The 21,243-nt window shown below is 34.2% G+C and overlaps 1 protein-coding gene across 7 annotated transcripts in view; it reads left to right on the top strand.

The window, feature by feature from the left end:
* LOC149475215 (segmentation protein cap'n'collar-like) overlaps positions 1 to 21,243 on the top strand; it is a 131,375-nt gene that overhangs the window by 90,762 nt on the left and 19,370 nt on the right. For all 7 annotated transcript variants that reach the window (XM_089713560.1, XM_089713556.1, XM_089713558.1 and 4 more), the window contains exons 8-11: positions 16,425 to 16,549; positions 16,927 to 17,024; positions 20,486 to 20,565; positions 21,016 to 21,112. In XM_089713560.1, coding sequence (XP_089569686.1) covers positions 16,425 to 16,549; positions 16,927 to 17,024; positions 20,486 to 20,565; positions 21,016 to 21,112 — 400 coding nt within the window. The remainder of the gene's footprint in view (positions 1 to 16,424; positions 16,550 to 16,926; positions 17,025 to 20,485; positions 20,566 to 21,015; positions 21,113 to 21,243) is intronic.

Genomic DNA, 21,243 nt, shown 5'->3' with positions numbered 1-21,243 from the left:
GTTATACATATATAAAATAATAAATTGTATTATTTTAATTTAAAATAGTTCGATTGCCGGCCGAAGCATGTGAATTTTCGAAAATATTTGAACGTAGTTCTATTTATTTTTAAAGGAATGTTTCATTTCAGCAAAATTCTATCTCTAATCTACAGTATTTCAAGTACTTTCCCTACAAGGCCCATTGAAAATTTCCACACTGTATATGAACACGAAAATTTTTCCTATAAGGTATAGTATAAAACAAAGTCGCTTTCTCTGTCCCTATGTCCCTTTGTATGCTTAAATCTTTAAAACTACGCAACGGATTTTGATGCGGTTTTTTTAATAGATAAAGTGATTCAAGAGGAAGGAGGAGGAATTTTAGTATATAATTTATTAGGTTTTAGACAAAGCGGGCGAAGCCGCGGGCGGTTAGCTAGTCTGTAATAGTTTATACACGAATTTACATACAGTATGTGTGTATGTGTAGCGTAACAATTATATTTAAACTGGAAAGTTTCATCAAATTCGGTTCAATAGTTTAAAAGATACAGATGTTAATGTGTAGAAATTGGATTAGTGATGACTAAGCATATGCGACTCTCACTAGAGAAATATTTATTTGTGTATTTACTTGACCGCGAAAAAAGATGTACCTAGTTTGTATTTTTATTGTGTATATGCTTATCTAGGTAGTATACATATAGGTATAGTACTAGCTTTCCGCCCGCGGCTTCGCCCGCTTTGTCTAAAACATAATAAATTATATACTAAAACCTTCCTCTTGAATCACTCTATCTATTAAAAAAAACCGCATCAAAATCCGTTGCGTAGTTTTAAAGATTTAAGCATAAGCATAGGGACATAGGGACATAGAAAGCGACTTTGTTTTAAACTATGTAGTGATTAAGAATATTTTAATTTGGATTTTAATTTTCCTTGTGCTAAAGGTAGAAAGAAAGAAAGAAGAAGGCTTAAAATTTAAACACACACACCCATACTTTGAAAAACACACAATTGGATATTCAAGGCTAGATAAAGGTCTTAATATTCTAATTCATCACAATTATTGAAGTGAAACTTCTTTATTGGGGTTGGAAAAAAATTTTGTGTAACATTTCTTCGTTACGCGTGACATTTTTCCGTTACGCGCCATCTTTTTCTTATCCCTGCCACGCTGATTCGACGTATTTCTGTAAAGTTGCATATAGTAAATTATTTTTTGAAAAATAAGGTCATAAAGAAGTTTCACTTCTTACGTGTGTACACAAGTACACGCACACATTTTTTTATTAATATAAAAAAAACGACACTAATTCAATCAAATCTACTACATTACAATTTATTACCAATATCGTAAATCTAAAAACACTCAACATAAAAACTAGTACAAACGTCACAAAAACAATTTGTCATACAAAATTAATCTGGTCATTTTACAAAATGCCATATTTATAATTAATAACTGTGACACATAGCTGCGGGCTAGACGTTTTCCACTTTCGTTAACTGTTTTTAGAAATGTTTGACCGACTGCGCAAAGAGTGATTATCGGTTGTTAATTATGTAGTAGAACCTACTACTACATACTTCTACGGCCTGCTTGGTACAATGGTTAACGCGTGAGTGAAGAACCGAGGGGTCCTGGGTTCGATTCCAGGTGGAGACGAAGAAAAAAAATTATCACGGTCTGACAGGAAACAGAAGGCTGATCACCTACTTGTCCCTAAAGAAAATCGATCAGTGAAACAGATGTATGCATAATGCATCTGACCCATACCCCACTTGGGGACATGAGACTTCACACACTACAATATAGTATAAAACAAAGTCGCCGATGCTGTCTAGTATAATTCATTCAGCCGCGGTTTTTCCCGCAGTGCTCCGCTCCTGTTGGTTTTAGCGTGATGGCATATAGATTCATTGAAGTTTTCTAAAATGTCACAAAGAAAGTAATATTATTTTTTAACCATTTCTAACCACTACCAAATTTATTAATCCTTTAGCTTACAACTGATATGAGTCACATTTGTATATGTACGTACTTGATTTTTAATGTAGAAATATAAATCTATATTTAACAGATAATCCTTAAGATCATTAAAAATTATCTAATCATATTTATTCATAATTTTAGATTAAATATTATGAATCATAATTTTAATTATTCGTGTACCTACTTATTAGTACATTTCCTAAATAATCTTATATGAGAAAGAACTTAGGGTTTACTCGCAACACGCTTATATGTGTATGTAGATATGTAACCGACTCCTTTAGAAAAAGCAAAAGAAGAGTTTGTTTGAACGCGCTAATCTCAGAAGAGACTGGTCCGATTTGAAAAATTCTTTCGGTGTTAGATAGCCCATTTATCGAGGAAGGCTATAGGTATCATAACACCAAAGACCAACAGGAGCGGAGTCACGCGGGTGAAACCGCGGAGCGCAGCTAGTAAATTACATACTTAAGTATATAATTTACTACCTTCCTCTTGAATTACTCTATCTATGATAAGAAATCGCATCAAAATCAATTACGTCGTTTAAGATTTAAGCATACATAGGGACAGAGAAAGCGACTTTGTTTTATACAATGTAGTGATGATTAAAATCCTAAATTATTATCATTTATCCCATACCCCACAAGGGGACAAGGGACTATACTGTTATAAAATTTTACCATCGCGCGGCATCAAACCCGTTACCTGTCTCAAAAATTAAACCGTCGACAATGTCATTATAATGTCATACATAAGTATGTGCGCAAAAAGTGAGCGCAATCATCGATCAATAATGATCCATGGATCGTTTGCGATCTATACAATGCGCTTGATACAAGGAAATCATATTTTTTGTGTGCACCACTTTGTGGAGAAAGGCTTTTTATTGATCGCGTTTTAATATTTTATAAAAATCTGATTTATTTTACAACCTTCTTAGTAATCTATACTAATATTATAAAGAGGAAAGGTTTTAGGTTTGTAATTATGTATGTATGGTTTCCACGCATAAACTACTGGACCGATTTCAAAAATTCTTTCACCTTTAGAAAGCTGCATCTTCAGTCTTCACTGAGCAACATATAGACCGGGAGATACTGACACAAAATTTCGAGTCATTTGTAACAGGATTGCGGTTCTACAGGGGTCTTAGTACGCAATGACAAAAAGAAAAACGATGGCGTGAACGCTGGTACCGGCGGCTTAGTCGCGTGGGCGTTAGTCGAACTCGTCGGAAAATAGCGAAAGTCAAACGATTTGTAACAGTATGGCACTTATTTTTCCTGTAAGTTTGAGGATCAACAAATATAAATACAAAATTTCAAAGATCTATGTGTTGGAAATCTTCACTTATATAAATTAATAATAAATTAAGTTTTCAAGTATGACAGCACTTTTTCCCCCTACTAGAAGTATGGCAAATATAATAATGGTCACATTTTATCAAATACTCTCCAAAAATCCAAATGCAATACTGGTACAAAAAGTTTGGCGAAATAAAAATTTTTTGCAGATTTTCGGCGGTATGGCGACCATTTGGAATCGTCCGAAAAGTATGGCATGGCGATTTTCGTAAATGGCTGCACGACGATAGTTACCTGTGCAAAAGTTAGCCTGGTACAAATGGTTGAATGATTGTTTTATTTAAATCAACACATTCGCGTCGGTATGGCGGGCTGTAAGTCACACCGGAAAAGTATGGCATGACACTACCGCCTACTACTTTTTTATGGGCTATCGGCAAATTCTAAAATTTTTGTGTTACAAATCGTTTGACTTTCGCTATTTTTCCGACGAGTTCGACAAACGCCCACGCGACTAAGCCACCGGTACCAGCGTTCACACCATCATTTTTCTTTTTGTCATTGCGTACTAAGACCCCTGTAGAACCGCCATCCTTGTTACAAATGACTCGAAATTTTGTGTCAGTATCTCCCGGTCTAATAGGCTATATTGCATTTTCAAAAAAAATAGAGATTCTTACCAAAAATAATGTAACCCAAGGTGTAAAAAATTCCTTAATAAAAATTCTGTCATCGCGTGCGCTGCGGAATCTATTCCTTGAAGTACGAGGATGGTTCTTATGAAAAAAAAAACGTAAACATGTAGGTACCACGGGCGAAGCCGGGGCGGACCGCTAGTCATTAGAAATAATTAAGTCAGTTGTTTCGGAGCCTTTTCAAGTCAAACAAACAATCAATATTTCCTAATATTAGTGAAGATTCGGTTTTAGACAAAGTAGGCGAAGCTGTGAGAGAAAGCTAGTAGTCTATATTATCAAAATGAATCGCCAAATGTGTCAATTCGGCTATTTTTTTAAAGTTTCTAGAATCACGAATCTTTATCTATAAAAAAAACGTAGAGGGCTGATTTTTCAATCCTTGGTTAAAACTTAGTCGTCGAATAATGTATAAAACTACCATTTTAAAAACGTATTCTTATTGCCCGTATTTGACAGTTTACGTGCCATTATAATATTATCGTGTAATACTTTATTGGACGGATAAGTTTCATCGAATCATTGAAAATTCGGCCTATAACTCAGGCCGGGGCCTGACACAATAGTAAAATATATTGTGTCTGGGACCGATCGGGCCGCTTGGGGCTCAATGGGTTAAAGATTTAAGCATACATAGGGACAGACAGACAGCGACTTATTTTTATACTATGTAGTGAAGTGAAGTTTCAAGTTAAGCCTGGTCAAGAAGTTAGTTAATCTAACATTCGTATAAAATCAATTAAAAAACTTAACAAAGACAATACTGGGAAATGGAGTTTTTTGCACTTTATTTTTAGGTTTCTTTAAATTTAAGTTTAATTATTTTCCTGTTCATTGAATAACTAAGTTTATATTTTACACTAGATTTCCGCCCGCGGCTTCGCCCGCGTTTTCAAAGGAAAACCCGCATAGTTCCCGTTCCCGTGGGATTTCCGGGATAAAACCTATCCAATGTGTTAATCCAAGTTACCCTCTATATGTGTGCTACATTTCATTGTAATCGGTTCAGTAGTTTTTACGTGAAAGAGTAACAAACATCCATACATCCATACATCCATACAAACTTTCGCCTTTATAATAGTATTAAGATACTAGCATTTCGCTCCGACTCCGCTCGGATTGAAAACAAAAACAAATACGCTTAGAACTTCCGTAGTTTTAAACATCTTTTAGGATGCTTTACGACCAATAATGTGCGAATTATATCGCTTGATTTAGTTTGAAGTTTGAAGCGATTGATTATTTACAAACACATTTTTCACTACACATCCTCACACATTATTGGTGAAAAAGCACCCTTAATATATTAAGAATTGGCCAAATTAAGACGCCATTTTTCAAAATTATATGTTATCATATATATTATCTTTTAATTATTGAATAGGCGGGGTTTTTTGTATTAATCACTATCCTACTAATATTATAAATGCGAAAGTTTGTGAGGATGTGTGTGTGTTTGTTACTCTTTCACGCAAATTCTACTGAACCGATTACAATGAAATTTAGCACACATATAAAGGGTAACTTGGATTAACACATAGGATAGGTTTTATCCCGGAAATCCCACGGGAACGGGAACTATGTGATTTTCCCTTGATAACGCGGGCGAAGCCGCGGACGGAAATCTAGTTATTAATAATCTTAATACCTACCAATATATAATCCAAATTGTACACTTTCAGTTCCGTATATAACGATATACATACAAAAAAGCTTATATAGATGTAGCCTAAAGCGCTTTCTAGATCTATTCTCTCACTTCAACACTAATGAAATCAAATACCAATTTGTTATGTTAACAATATGATTCGAATAAACTAACTGTAAAAATATCAGAATTATTGAAGGCACAAACACGCAATTATCGCCTTTATACATATAGTGTTTAAATACAAAATGGTACGGCATGTATAGAGCAATTTTTGACACATACACTCATTTCTAATTGCGCGCTCAAAAGCTAAAGAAAGTCAACGGGACGGTGGTCCGTTATAAGAAAGAAGGCTTCGCAACTAAAATCGAAAACCTCCGTACACAATGTATGAAATGCGAAAAGTTTAGTGAACACCATCGCGTCTGGCGCGCGGACGCGCGGTACGGCGGGAAAAATGTGACGTTTGACAGTTAACTTTTTTTTTCGATGAAAAAAGAAAAATGCCGCGCCGGCCAGTGACAGTTTAGGCATAGACAATGTGATTAAAAAAAAGTACCTGATTATTATTTTTTTTTGTGCAATAAACCACGTTGTGTGGACAGTCTGAATAAGTGCAATATTCTTAGTTTAAGTTTTTAATAGATTAGTTTTTATTAGTTTTATTTAGTTTATAGTGTTATGGATTTTCTTGATTATCAAGTGAGTATGATCTTAGTTTTTGCGTCATTATTCTTGATATTTTAACACGCTTTTATTAGCTTCACCTGTATGTTTCTATGTAACCGATTCATTTTAACTCGATTTTGACTCGCTTTAAACGGACAGATTTAATTCAAACTTTGTACACTTATCAAGGATCGGTGACAATACAATCATTTCATGAGATTATCTTATTAAAGTCACTTTTTACACGCTTTTTACACGCTTTATATTAGCTTCACCTGTATGTTTGTAACCGACTTCTTTGGGCGCGATTTTGACCCACTTTAAACGGCCAGATTTCGTTCAAACTTTGTAGATTTATTGAGGACCGATGACAATACAATAATTTGATAAAATTTTCTATTTTTTAGTTCGGTTTTCTATGAAAAGCGTGTTTTTTAGTTTTTTTTAACTACATATTATTATTACCTAAATTTTAGCTCTAATGCTCTAGTAGAGTTATAAATATACAGGTTTAAAATAAATCTAGTTTAAAATTAGGTTTCCATGTTAAATGAAATCGTAAACCGCATGTGTTTTAGTGCTTAAGTTAGTAGTTAAGTTAGCGCTAAGTTTAAGTATAATTCTCAATAGTTAAGTTAGAAAATTATAATAGTTTGTTAGAAAATAGTTTATCTAGGTCAACTTGAAGTAGTAGTAATTAGTAAACGCAGTAGTTGTAACATTACTATAATATAGTGTAGATTCGATACCCAGCTTTGAAATTTTAAGATGAAATATATATCCTATACTAATATTATAAATGCGAAAGTAATTGTTACTCTTTCACGCAAAAACTACTGAACTGATTTACAATGAAATTTAGCACGCATATGCTTTACGGGTTTTTCTTTGAAAACGCGGACGAAGCCGCGGGTGGAAAGCTAGTTAATAATAAGAAGGTTAGGGGCAACTTCACGGCTTGCTGATAAACGACCATAGTCTATTCAGCACCTTTTGACACATATTGCTAAGTTAACTGACAGATAAGCTAAAAAAGAGATTATCGAGAAGTTAAGATATACCTGTTATCTGAGGGATTGGTAAAACCAATTGTTACATAATATTTTGCAAGACAAATTTTAATGATATACCTATCTATTAATATGCAGAATAGATTTTTTCACAGTTAATATTATTTCGCTACTAGTAGAAAGCTATATTATTGTCTGACAGGCAAATCTAGTACATATTTCTATAGCACATATTGTGATCATTTATAATATTAGTAGGGTAGGACTAGCGACCCGCTCCGGCTTCGCTCGTGGTACATACATAGCCTATAGCACTCAGGGATCCCGTACATATCCCATGGTGAAAGTATTTTCAAATCAGACAGGTAGTTCCTGAGATTAGCGCGTTCAAACAAACAAACTCTTCAGCTTTATAATATTGTTTTTGTTAGGATCATTAGGATAGGAATCTTGTCCCTCATCCTACTTAATATTTAACCACTGAACTATAGTAACTTCCGCTCAATTAAACGGACAATCAAACGTAATGGCGGACAAAAAAACACAATTTGATAGTTTTTTGTTAAAAACGTAACAAGCGAATTATGTGAATGCGAAAATTACACACGTCGGGAACCGAACTGCGGACCTTGAAGTGACCGTGCGCCAAATTATAGGTTCATTGATAAACTGTGGTTAGTTAAACTCTGGTTAAGTTAAACTGGTGGTATAAGTAACGTTTAGTTTGTGTGAAAGTTTGTATGTTGGTTTGGCAACAGTGTAAATAGATGAATGGTTTTTGATGCGGTTTAGTAGTCTTGTAGATTTTAACAATAGAATAAAAAAAATGGAAATACTGGTTTTGCACGTGGTTTTGTCCGTAATATTATGTAAGTTAGGTAGTCTATAATACAATTAATATACTTATTTAATATATTTTTTGGATATTAAAATTATAAAAAAAATACAGTCGAATTGAAAAACAACAAACAACTATACCTAAAAGAAAATATTGACTGATTATTTGTTTGTATTCGAACCGAATACATCATATTGGAGATAAGTTTTAACCACTGAACCACTAGGTTAAAAATTATACTAATATTGTAAAGCTGAAGAGTTTGTTTGTTTGAACGCGCTAATCTCAGGAACTACTGGTCCGATTTGAACAAAACTTTCGTGTTAGATAGCCCATTTATCGAGGAAGGCTATAGGCTATATATCATCACGCTAAGACCAACAGAAGCGGAGCGATGCGTGTGAAACCGCGTGGAACAGCTAGTCATCACTGTATAAAACAAAGTCGCTTTCTCTGTCCCTTTGTATGCTTAAATCTTTAAAACTACGCAACGGATTTTGATGTGGTTTTTTTTAATAGATAGAGTGGTTCAAGAGGAAGGTTTTAGTATATAATTTATTAGGTTTTAGACAAAGCGGGCGAAGCCGCGGGCGGTATGCTAGTTTAACATAATTCTGACACTTTCTCATACTTTTGACACTTTTAGCGACATCCATATAAAATATTATTAATTTTATTCAAATAAAACCACTTTATTTTTATTATACTGTTAATTGGGAAAGTTTATACGTGTATGTATTAATTGAGTTTATTTGCGTTGTAAAATTTGTTTAAAATGTGTTGGTTGTAATATTTAAATTTGGTTGGTTGGTGAATTTTAAGACTAGTTTGCGAAGGTGGATTTGTTCACGTTTTTTTTTTAATAAAGGTAGATGATTTTTTTTTTATTGGCAATAGGGAAGCGCTTAACCACAATCTCGCCTGATGTTAAGCTGAGATGTGGTCTAAGATGGAACGCGCTTCCCTAGAAGGTACCTGTTCACTCTACGCTTGAAGACCCCCAATAATAATATTATAATTTTTAGTTTCAAGATAATAAGTCTTGAAGTGAATCTTATATTTAGACGCGTTCAGAGTAAAATTTCAGGGTAGCGTCATGGCAATACCGTCACGTCATGGAGTAAGGCGACTGTGGTATCTTTGAATCTTGCCGAAGAAGTTTCACTTCTGACACGTGTGCCAGATAGCCCATTTATCGAGGAAGGCTATAGGCTATAATATATCATCACGCTCAGACCAACAGGAGTGGAGCAACGCGGGTAAAACCGCGGGGCGCAGCTAGTATATCATATGGATAGTATAAAACAGTAAAACACATATTATATAATACTAGCGGCCCGCCCCGGCTTCGCCCGTGGTACATATGAAAAATAGATGTTGGCCGATTCTCAGACTTACCCGATATGCACAGAAAATTTCATGAGAATCGGTCCACCCGTTTCGGAGGAGTATGCAGACTAACATTGTGACACGAGAATTTTATATATAAGATGTTTTTAATTCAGACATTACGTAAATAAATACTTGGCCCAAGACCTTGGTGTCTTCAAGGTGTAATAAAATTATTATGTTGGACAGACGGACGGCAATTTCGTACACGCGATATATATAAGTATCTATCCAGTTTTGTATTTAATAACTGTGCATTTATCTGTTCCAACGATGTTTGTGTGTAGTTTGCAGTGACATATATTTGATACTAGCTGCGCTTTGCAGTTTCACCCGCATTGCTCCGTTTCTGTTGGCCTAAGCGTGAAGATATATAGCCTATAGCCTTCCTCGATAAATGGGCTATCTAACACCGAAAGAATTTTTCAAATCGGACCAGTAGTTCCCGAGATTAGCGCGTTCAAACAAACAATCTTTTTTTATCTCGTTTCAAATACTTTGCAACAAAATGTTGGAACGACATTCCTCCACCCATGCGCAACATTAGTAGCAAATTAAGATTTAAAACTGATATCGGGAGTACCTTTTAGGTATCCAAAAATCAATTTAATAATAATTTTCAATAGTTTTTATTTTATTTATTTATTTTCCTCTTTTGCATAGTTCTGTTACTGCCGTGAACCATTAGTTAGTATCGTGTACCATCTGATTGATTATATTTTTAATATTGTCTATTGCTATTTATTGATATTTTATATTTACTAAAATTGTTTTCGTTATTTTTCCTTTATCTCTCCATATATCTAACATTATTTATACTTGTCTATTTATTTAAGTTTTATTTTTTATTTTTCTGCCCTCTAGAGGCATTGGCAGAATATCAGCGTCGGGGTTTTTCAACCCTGACATATATGCTGAGCCAAGGCCTGTTCGTAGAACACTGTGCACATTAAATGTATCTGTTTCTTTTTTATACTGTGTTTTTTGTGTCTTTTGATTGATTTTATGTTTTGTGTTTGTAATATGTATATTTTCTTGTGTTCTATGAATAAACGTGTTATCTATCTATCTATCTATCAATCTCTTCAACTTTATAATATTAAGTATAGATTCTTTTAGTACCTATAGTAGGACTTAGGTACTTTCTTTTCCGGGTACCTACCATTCGAATGAAGCTTGAACTGAAGATTTGTAAGCAATGATATATACAGGGTGTCCCACTATTGGTATTCTAAGCGGGAAGGGACTTGTAGTTTTGCATATACTGATCACGTAAAAAATACTTAAACAACAAAATTACGTCAAACATTTTTTGCTACATTTTTCCTGAAAATCCACGTTCTAGTCCGGGATACATCGCCCATTTTTGCAAGTGATTACTATCAAGCTAATTTTTCGTGAGTAGCTTTATTTTGATGAGATGCCCAATAATTTCATGAACGAAACTCTCGATTGTGGTAGCTTACAGAGGTAACAAGGATAAAAATTTTTGATTTGACGGTTCTCAAATATTTATTACGCAATTTGTAGGACAATATGTCTGTTGAATTATATAAGTATTAAATAAGTGAAAATAAAAAAATCAGCTGGTTAGTAATCATTTATGATGACTTCGTTATCGATACACATTGGAAAGGGGGACTCTTTGATCAAACCATAGATTTTGTAGGACAAATATTTTTTTCGAATAATTTAGATAATTATCTTGAGATTGAACAAAAAAAAAACATTCAGTTAGTAATTAATATTTGGGAACCATCATATCAAAATATTTTATCCTTGTTTCCTCTGGTAGCTACCACAATCGAGAGCTTCATACATGAAATTATTGGGCATCTCATCAAAATAAAGTAACTCACGAAAAATTAGCTTGATAGTAATCACTTGCAAAAATGGGCGATGTATCCCGTACTATTCTCTTCTCTAGCTTCGCGCAACCGGCATATACCGCTTCCCTAATATGAGTATTTTGTATGAAAACATAATCTTAAACGATAGCTCACGTGCTGGTGGCAAATCTGGCCGGGTTGCTTGTTATGAGTGTACACATAGAGTTTTAAGAATTCATCTATTTGAAAAAAACCTGCGTCTGGAATTTGATAAGTATTTTTTACGTACTCAGCGTATGCAAAACTATAACCTCCTTTGAGCTTAGAATACCAACAGTGGGACACCCTGTATAAGTAAAAAGGTGTAGATAGGTTACCAACACAACATTCGATCTTCAAACGGCACACTAACGCACACACGATTAGACGTCAAAGTGAGATGGCATGATTCCGGCTAATTAGCCACATTTCAACGTGCTCTAGGAGCGCTTTTGACTTATCTGAACCTAGTATTTATTAATAATAAATATCGCTAATGTAATTTTCTTCAATAATTCGTATCACTACATAGTATAAAACAAAGTCGCTTTCTCTGTCCCTAAGTCCCTTTGTATGCTTATTATTGCTTAAACCTTTATAACTACGCATCGGATTTTGATGCAGTTTTTTTTAATAGATAGAGTGATTCAAGAGGTAGGTTTCAGTATATAATTTATTATGTTTTAGATAAAGCCGGCGAAGCCACGGGCGGAAAGCTAGTAATTTATGTATTTAAGTTTCTGTTGTAAATTATGCAATCTATATTCAAAAGAAAGAAAGTATATTTACAACACAAAGTAGCTAAAAAACTTGTTAACATAACCAATATAAATAATTAAAAACACAACTAAATCAAAGTAACATTAAGGGCCGATTTTTCAATGCTTGGATAAAACTTATCCGTCCAATAAAGTATTACACGATAATATTAAAATGTCACGTAAACTGTCAAATACGGGCAATTAGAATACGTTTTTAAAATGGTAGTTTTGTACATTATTCGACGAATAAGTTTTATCCAAGCATTGAAAAATCGGCCCTAAATTATCACAATTACCTACCAATTGATTGATATTTACATCTTTCGTCAAATATTAGGCGCCATATTGACATACCGTGTTCCCGCCAATATTGACATTTGACAGAATAAACATGGCCGCGTTAGAAATTCGAAAAACGTTTAAAAATTTCCAATTCGAATGAGTGACGCGTGCCATAGACTAAATAGACTAGTTAAGATGCAGTTATGGCATTTTAAATAATATTTATTTGAATACTAGCGTTCCGCCCCGGCTTCGTACATGGTTGCTTTTTCCCTCCATAAGAATCATCCTCGTACATCAAGGAATATTATAAAAAATAATTAACGGTTCAGCTGTTCTTGATTTTTGCGCCTAGCAACACATTTGGGGATTCATTTTTATACAGATTGAAATTCGTCTAAATCTAGTTTTAACTTTTAATTCTTTGAAAAAATATTCGTTATAGTAGTAGGTATAGTAGTATTCCTACCTACATAATATTCTTCATAAGTTGACGTGTGAAAATGTGATATTTTAGTGTAACAATAAAGTGTAATTACTTTGTAAAGTAATATCTAAAAAACTATCACACATATTCGCATGAAACTGACCATCTAACATTGAGATAATATTAATATGGAGACGACACCGCCTACATCACTTATGTTCCACTCAACATATTACGCCATGTGGCGTATGTTGAGCGGTTTTTTTTAATGGTTTTAAAGTGAAACGCATCAAATATGCCTTCGTGTGTGTTACGATATTGCACAAATAATACAAATAATACGGAAAAGTGCAAAGGAATAACTTTCATCGGTAAGTACCTAATTATATAATAATTTTTAAAACTTAGTTATAGCAAAAAAATGGCGCACAGATTTTGTTCGTGGTGTCTCCTCCATACGTAGTAATATTATCTCAATGCCATCTAAAAACAATTTAATGACATGTTAACACGCTTATATTAGCTTCACCTGTATGTTTATAACCGACTCCTTTAGATCTGATTTTGATCCACTTTAAACGGACAAATTTAATTCAATTCAAACTTTGTACACTTGTCATGAATCGGCGACTTTACATTAATATCATGAGTACATCTTCTTATATATAAAATTCTCGTGTCACAATGTTAGTCTGCATACTCCTCCGAAACGGGTGGACCGATTCTCATGAAATTTTCTGTGTATATCGGGTAAGTCTGAGAATCGGCCAACATCTATTTTTCATATGTACTACGGGCGAAGCCGGGGCGGGCCGCTAGTATTATCTAAATAAGTATTGTTTTCGATTAATTAAGGATCGATTAATCACCACTACATAGTATAAAACAACGTCGCTTTCTCGATTAAGGATTCAAGAGAAAGGTTTAGTATATAATTTAACAATACCGAAAGAATTTTTCAAATCGGTCCAGTAATTCCTGAGATGGCGCGTTCAAACAAAAAAACTCTTCAGTTTTATAAAATTAGTATAGATTTTTAGACGAAGCGGGCGAAGCCGCGGGCGGAAAGCTAGTTTCGAATAAACTTGCAGGCGACAAGTAGAGATTGTCGCCTTAAGCGGTGAAGTGTTTTGTCAACATTAAAAAAAAAAGATTAAAACGGTAGTCGTTTTTGAGTTGTTTTTTTTTAATACCACGTCGTTGAGAACAGGTGGTAACGGCACAGATAATAAAAGAATAGGATTATTTTATTAACTGTAAATAATAAATATTTTGCCAAAATATTGCTTTTTTTTAGAATAGTGGTACGTTATTTAGAATTTATGATGCTGTTTTTGAGAAAAACAGAAAAGTTTTGGGAATGTATGTAAAATATTTTGTAAAACAGTTTATGCAGTTTATACAGCTATTTTGAGAATGTGGGTAAAGTCCTTTGGTCGTACACTAGCTGTGCCCCGCGGTTCCACCCGCGTGGCTCCGCTCCTGTTGGTCTTAACATGATGATATTATAGCTTATAGCCTTCCTCGATAAATGGGCTATCCAACACCGAAGGAATTTATCAAATCGGACCATTAGATCCTGAGATTAGCACGTGCAGACAAACAAACACTTCAGCTTTATTATATTAGTATAGGTTTAAAATTAAAAGTTGTGAATTAATTAATTTTTAAAGTTGAAAGTTATTAATTGTTTCGTCAGCATACATTATATATTTTTAAATATTCTTAGTTTGCATCGCTTTTTGATTCTTATTATTTTCTGTTGTATTTTGAATAAATTAATCTATTTCTTTTATATTCTAAGAATTTGAAGATCCGAGATGTTAAGTATGTTACATAGATTTGCTTGAAAATATATTTAGATATAAATAAATAGTATTCCAATTTGTGCAAGAAAATAATTTTGAAATTACCTCCTGTGATACGAACCCGGGCAAAATCAAGTATTTCTATAAATAAATAAATAAATATTATAGGACATTATTACACAAATCGACCTAGTCCCACAGTAAGCTCAATTAAGGCTTGTGTTGTGGGTACTAGGCGACGATAAATATAATATTTAATAAATACATATATAGATAACACCCAGACCCAAGAACAAATAATTGAGTTCATCACACAAACATTTGCCCTGACCGGGGATCGAACCCGGGACCGTCGGCTCAGTAGGCAGTTACTTTACCACTGCGCCAACCGCGTCGTCAAATATGTTCTGCAGTTCTATAGCTCATGTGTTAGTCTATATTATTGTAAACTTAAAAAAATCCGTCTACATTTCTAGAAGTTTTTCGTGAAAGAGTCACACACACACATACATGCAAATACACTCACAAATGCATTTATAATATCAGTAAGATTGGAAGAATATACATACAGACTGATAAACTTTTACGTTTATAATTTTAGAAGGATATAATATTATCACAGTATTAGGTACAATATTTCCTAAATAATATTGTAAGACTGTGATATTTGTATGTATATCTTTATAATATATCGACCAGGTGGTCCAAGCAAAGACACAGGTGAAATCTCACGAGTAGTCCTCAAATATTGACCGTGTACACAGTGTAGCGGTGAAATTATCGATTTTTCCGGTTTCTACACTCAAAACACGATGTCACATCACTACGCTATGTGCTACTGTTTGTCGATAATCGGTTTTTTGTGGAAACTCGATTAGTTTGCGTTTTGTCTGTAAATATTACGGTTTTAACGGTTTTTTTCGAATGGATTTGTTAGTGTTGAGTATTGTTTGCTTAGAGATTTTTTGTATGTTTTTTTAGCTATTGCATAGCTTCTATCGCGGGCCTTGAGCGCGGGGACCGAATCCAGAAATTTAGTAACGAAAATCCTTACGCTCCCCACGGGGACGGGCGCGGAGGTGTGGCTTGAAGGCATAGCATGCAATAGCTTTACCGCGGCAGTCCCCGAGTGCCACACGTCATTTTTTATAATATTAAGGGTCTTTAATCTATCTATTAGTTCAGAATTTGTATCGAATTCATTTTATGAGCTATTAAGATGATGATATTATTTAAGCTTTATTAAAAACTAGCGGTCCGTCCCGGCTTCGCTCATGGTACATGTTTACGTTTTCTCCATAAGAGCCATCCTCGTACTTCAAGGAATATTACAAAAAAAAATTAACGAAATCGGTGCAGCCGTTCTCGAGTTTTGCGCTTACCAACACATTTGGGCTTCGCCCGCTTTATCTAAAACCTAATAAATTATATACCTTCCTCTTGAATCACTCTATGTATTAAAAAAAACTGCATGAAAATCTATTGCGCAGAATTAAAGATTTAAGCATACAATGGGACATAGGGACAGAGAAATAAAGTATTACACGATAATATTAAAATGTCACGTAAACTGTCAAATACGGACAAATAGAATACGTTTTTAAAATGCTAGTTTTATACATTATTCGACGAATAAGTTTTATCCAAGGATTGAAAAATCTGCCCTTATTATAATTAATTTTAATTTGTTATTATGTTCCAAATAATTTTTTTTTGAATTAATCATATACTTTCCCCACAGTCGTTCATGCGCTCCATGTCGGTGGAGCAGCGCTGGCAGGACCTCGCGTCACTGCTGACGATACCACCGCCACCGGAGCAGTACCAACACTACCACCAGCACGCACACCATGCGCATAATATCAGGTTAGTGTAGAATCGACCAGAATTAGAATCAAAGTGATTCAGAATCAGATGCGAAGTGGCTATAATCATAGTCAGGTGCAAAGTGGGTAGAATCATAATAAGTTACGAAGTAGATAGAATCAGAATAAGGTGAAAAGCGACGAGAATCAAAATAATGTTAGAAGCTGCGAGAATCAATCTTCATCCAAATTAGAATATGAATAACAGTTTAAATACTAAAGTAAAGCAGGCCTTGACATTTTCTATAGTTGATCATTTAATTCGAATGAAAAACAAATTATTATTATTATTATTTTTAACTTGTTATTTTGTCTTCATTTTCTACATGACTGCTTACTTTCGGTTGTTTAAATGTTTATCTGTTTGTCTATCTATAGCCACGGTGCGGCCGGCTATGCCCCCAACTACGCGTCCCATGCCCCACTCGGCCCCGGCCCCACGGCCCCGCATGCTGAGAAACATAGCGAGACATATGGTAAGTTATATATGTGTGTTTTTTTTATTAATGTCATCTTTTTTTCAGGAGTTTATGAATACAATAATATCCTGACTAACGCTGGACTTTGGGAATTTTAGAAATATAAAAAATATTTATTGAAAAAGTTTTAAAATAATACAGTTTATATATTGGCAAAGAAATAATATTTTGAACGATGCAATTGTACAACAAAGGAAACTTCAAATGAAAAATACGCGGTTATCGCGTAGGTATCCGGGGTATTATCCTGCATACAAAGAGTTTGTTTCTTTATACGCGCATAGCTTAGGAACAACTGGTCAAATTTAAAATACTGTTGTGTATTACATAGCCCATTTGTCGCTATATTATGTTCATCAATGTTAAAAATTAATATGTGCGGAAAAACCCGTAACCACGAAATAATATCTTAAGATTTTCTATTTTGACTGACCGTTTGGCTTGGTTGGTAGTGACCCTGCCTTCCAGGCCACTGGTCGTGGGTTCGATTCCCACCCGGGGCAAATATTTGTGTGATGAACATAGATGTTTGCTCTGTGTCTGGGTGTTAATTATCTATAAAATTATATATATATATATGTATGTTTATCAGCCATCTGGTTTCCATAACACAAGCGAAAGCTTAGTATGAGATCAGATCGTGCCGTGTGTGAAAATTGTCCCCAAATATTTATTTATTTTATACTAATCTTTCTTTTAAATGTCGTCAAGAGAGATTATTGAAAGATGACTATTAGCAATTTTATTATTATAGTCGTTAAAATAAAATAATATTTTTATTTTTAACATATCAATAACACGATTACTAAAGTGAATGCGCGTCTAGACGAGATTATTGTCCGAAAAATGAGAATTATCTATTATATAAGTTATTGTTTATCTTACTGACTGACTGACTTTGGCGTGAGTAAATTGCGCAATTTTTATTGATATCGATACTATAATATTATAAAGCTGAAGAGTTTGTTTGAACGCGCTAATCTCAGGAACTACTGGTCGGATTTGAAAAATTCTTTCGGTGTTAGATAGCCCATTTATCGAGGAAGGTTATAAGGCTATTTATCATCACGCTAAGACCAACAGGAGTGGAGTACTGCGGGAAACCGCAGGTCACAGCTAGTTTAAATATAAAACACTAGCTTTCCACCCGCAGCTTCGCCCGCGCAGTCAAAGAAAAACCCGCATAGTTCCCGTTCCCGTGGGATTTCCGGGATAAAACCTATCCTATTTCCCGGCCTGTGTCCTTTCTCGGGAATCAAAATATCTCTATACCATATTTCATGCAAATTGGTTCAGTAGTTAAGGCGTGATTGAGTAACAGACAGACAGACAGAGTTACTTTCGCATTTATAATATTATAAGTACCTATGGATTACTATTGATAAGCAATGAACAGACAATTTTAGTTTTTACATACTTAAAGCAAATGTGTCTACACAGAATGAATGAATATTGAATATTATCAACAAATTTTGTTATCAGAATGACAACACATTATTTACATAATATGAAAACTAATATTCAATATTGTGTATATAATGATTATATACATTTTTTTTTTGTCGTCATTTATTATCATTTTAATCTATACATATAATAAAACCGTAGGAAAGTCAAAACTGTACATTGAATATTTTTTAAAGAATACTTGGGGCATCAAAAATATAGTTTTTAGAACTTTTGTCTGTTGGTCTGTATGTTCGGGCTAATCTCAGAAAGTGCTGCATAGATTTACTTTATTTAGTACAGAGAGAGCTTGAGATATGGGGCAGGACATAGGATAGGTTTTATTCCGGAAATACCACGGGATCGGGAACTATGCGGGGTTTTCTTTAACTACGCGGGCGGAAAGCTAGTATTATGTATATAATGATTATGGCCTTTTTTATCATCATTTATTATCATTTTAATTTTTAATTATTTATATATTTGTGTTATCATCTTAGTAAGTATTGCGTATTATAATTTCCAAATTTATCAGTTTATCATAATGGGTTTTTCTATTTTAAGATGTATGCAACATCTGTTTGCACACATGCATACATGCAAACATACAGTATAGTAGGGGAGGCCAAGAGGGGGATTTTGGGATTTACTCGAGCGCGTCAGATTACTATAGGGACTAAGGGACGGTACCTTAGCTATTCATTAGTACCTCTAGTCAATATGAGCAGTTATGGTTGGTGGGTGCGCTCAGGGGCCCCGCTGGAAAATTTGAATAATCCATAATTCCCTAAGGTTGAGCTCGAATCGTCAGATTAGCGAAATGGGGACTTCTTATATTGTAATTAACCCCCCCATATATTAATCTGACGCGCTCGAATAATATTACTTTAATTTTTTACCCTTTCTTCATAGCGATTAAATCGCCACTTAAATCGTCAGATTAACGTATGCTTTTTTTCAGTGACGTCCTGGAGCATGCAAAATATCAATATCTAACGCGCTTGAGTATTTCCAAGCCAATTTTTTTCTTTTTTAAATTAAAAAAAATCAAAAAACCCTTCCCCACCGCTAAAAGTGAAAACATTATAGGACCTTTTTTTCTCGCTATGGTCTAATCTACCAATTCTAATAGGTTCCCGTGACGCTCGAGTAAATCCACATTTAGCATCCTGGGCTCCCCTACTAGTAGTGGTGCCGCGGTTTCACCCGCGTAGCTCCACTCATATTGGTCTTAGCGTGATGATATATAGGCCTACCTCGATAAATGGGCTATCTAACTCTGAAAAAATTTTTCAAGTCAGTAGTTCGTGAGATAAGCGCGTTCAAACACACTTCAGCTTAATAATATTATAGTAAAGATTAACTAGCAGTCCGCCCCGGCTTCGCCCGAGGTACATATATAGCCTATAGCAATCAGGGATCACGTACATATCCAACGGTGAAAGAATTTTTTAATTCAGTCCAGTAGTAAATTTATTTTGTAACAGGTAGTAGCGTTTATAAACGGATATGTTGTATTACACATATGTTGTTACAGTTTTTATAAACGAATGTGTTGTGTTACACTGTCATAGCTACAGAGCTTATAAACAAACGTGTAGTATCATACCTAATTACCCAGGTTGTTATAATATCTATAAACAGATGTGTTGTTTTATACGTTGATTGCTACAGAGTTATCTGTTTACTAGCGGATTCGGTTTTTCACAGATGTAATTTTGCATGTATAATACTTATCTTTAACTATGTTAAGAAAATGAAAGTATAAAAATAATATGAAATTATAAATTAAGTTAAATATGGTTTTTGCTGTTTATAAACGGTCATGTTGTATTACACATATGTTGTTATAGTGTCTATAAACACATGTGTTGTATAATACCTATGTTGCTATCGTGTTTAAGCGATTATGTTGTGTAGTGTTGTTTTCGTTCGTTTATAAACGAACGTGTTGGTTTATACATATGTTGTTAAAAAAGCGTTTATAAACGGGTATGTTCTTTTATACATAGGTGCTGCAGCGCCTCTCGAGAGCTCTTACAAGGTGGAATCAGCACATCATCCTCAACAACACGATGCCGTGTATTATCAGGTAAATTAATATATTTGTTTGTTTTGTTATTGAATGAATGAATGAATGAATACTTTATTTGCAAAATAATAACAAAAAAACACACAATATTATAATACGTGCAAAAAGGCGGCCTTTTCGCTAATACAGCGATCTCTTCCAGGCTTCTGTTGTTGGTTGGTTCTTGCTGCTGTTGTTGTTATTTTTTAAAAGCAATCATATAAGCAGATAACAATGCGGCAGTTAATTAACTGCAAGAATGATATCCAGCTATTTAATTAAACAGCTAGGCAAATGAATTATGTTATACGTAATAGTTTGTTAAAGAAAGGATATTTGGTGGGAAGTGAAATAAAAATATCTTTATTTCACACTTTTAATGTTCTTAGCTTATGTTTCGTGGAAATAAACGGTTTTTAAACCGGTTTTTACGTATTTACCGATTTTTACCGGTTTTTCGATTTTCAACAGAATTCTACATCGGAAATGGCGCCGAACCAAGATGGCTTCCTGCAATCTATATTAAATGATGAAGATCTTCAATTGATGGACATGGCTATGAACGAAGGTCAGTTTAATTAGTTTAATATAAATTACTATGTTACTTCCCGCGGCTTCGCCTGCGTAGTCAAAGAAAAATCCACATAGTTCCCGTTCCCGTGGGATTTCCGGTGTATTACCTACCTATATGTCCTTTCT

The sequence above is a fragment of the Colias philodice genome, chromosome 31 (assembly GCF_061535455.1).
Source record: "Colias philodice isolate Cphi_HAF_F1 chromosome 31, ilColPhil1 Martin Lab GWU primary, whole genome shotgun sequence".
Lineage (NCBI taxonomy): Eukaryota > Metazoa > Arthropoda > Insecta > Lepidoptera > Pieridae > Colias > Colias philodice.
The sequence above is the reverse complement of the archived record's forward strand: the minus strand, read 5'-3'. Positions and strand labels throughout refer to the sequence as shown.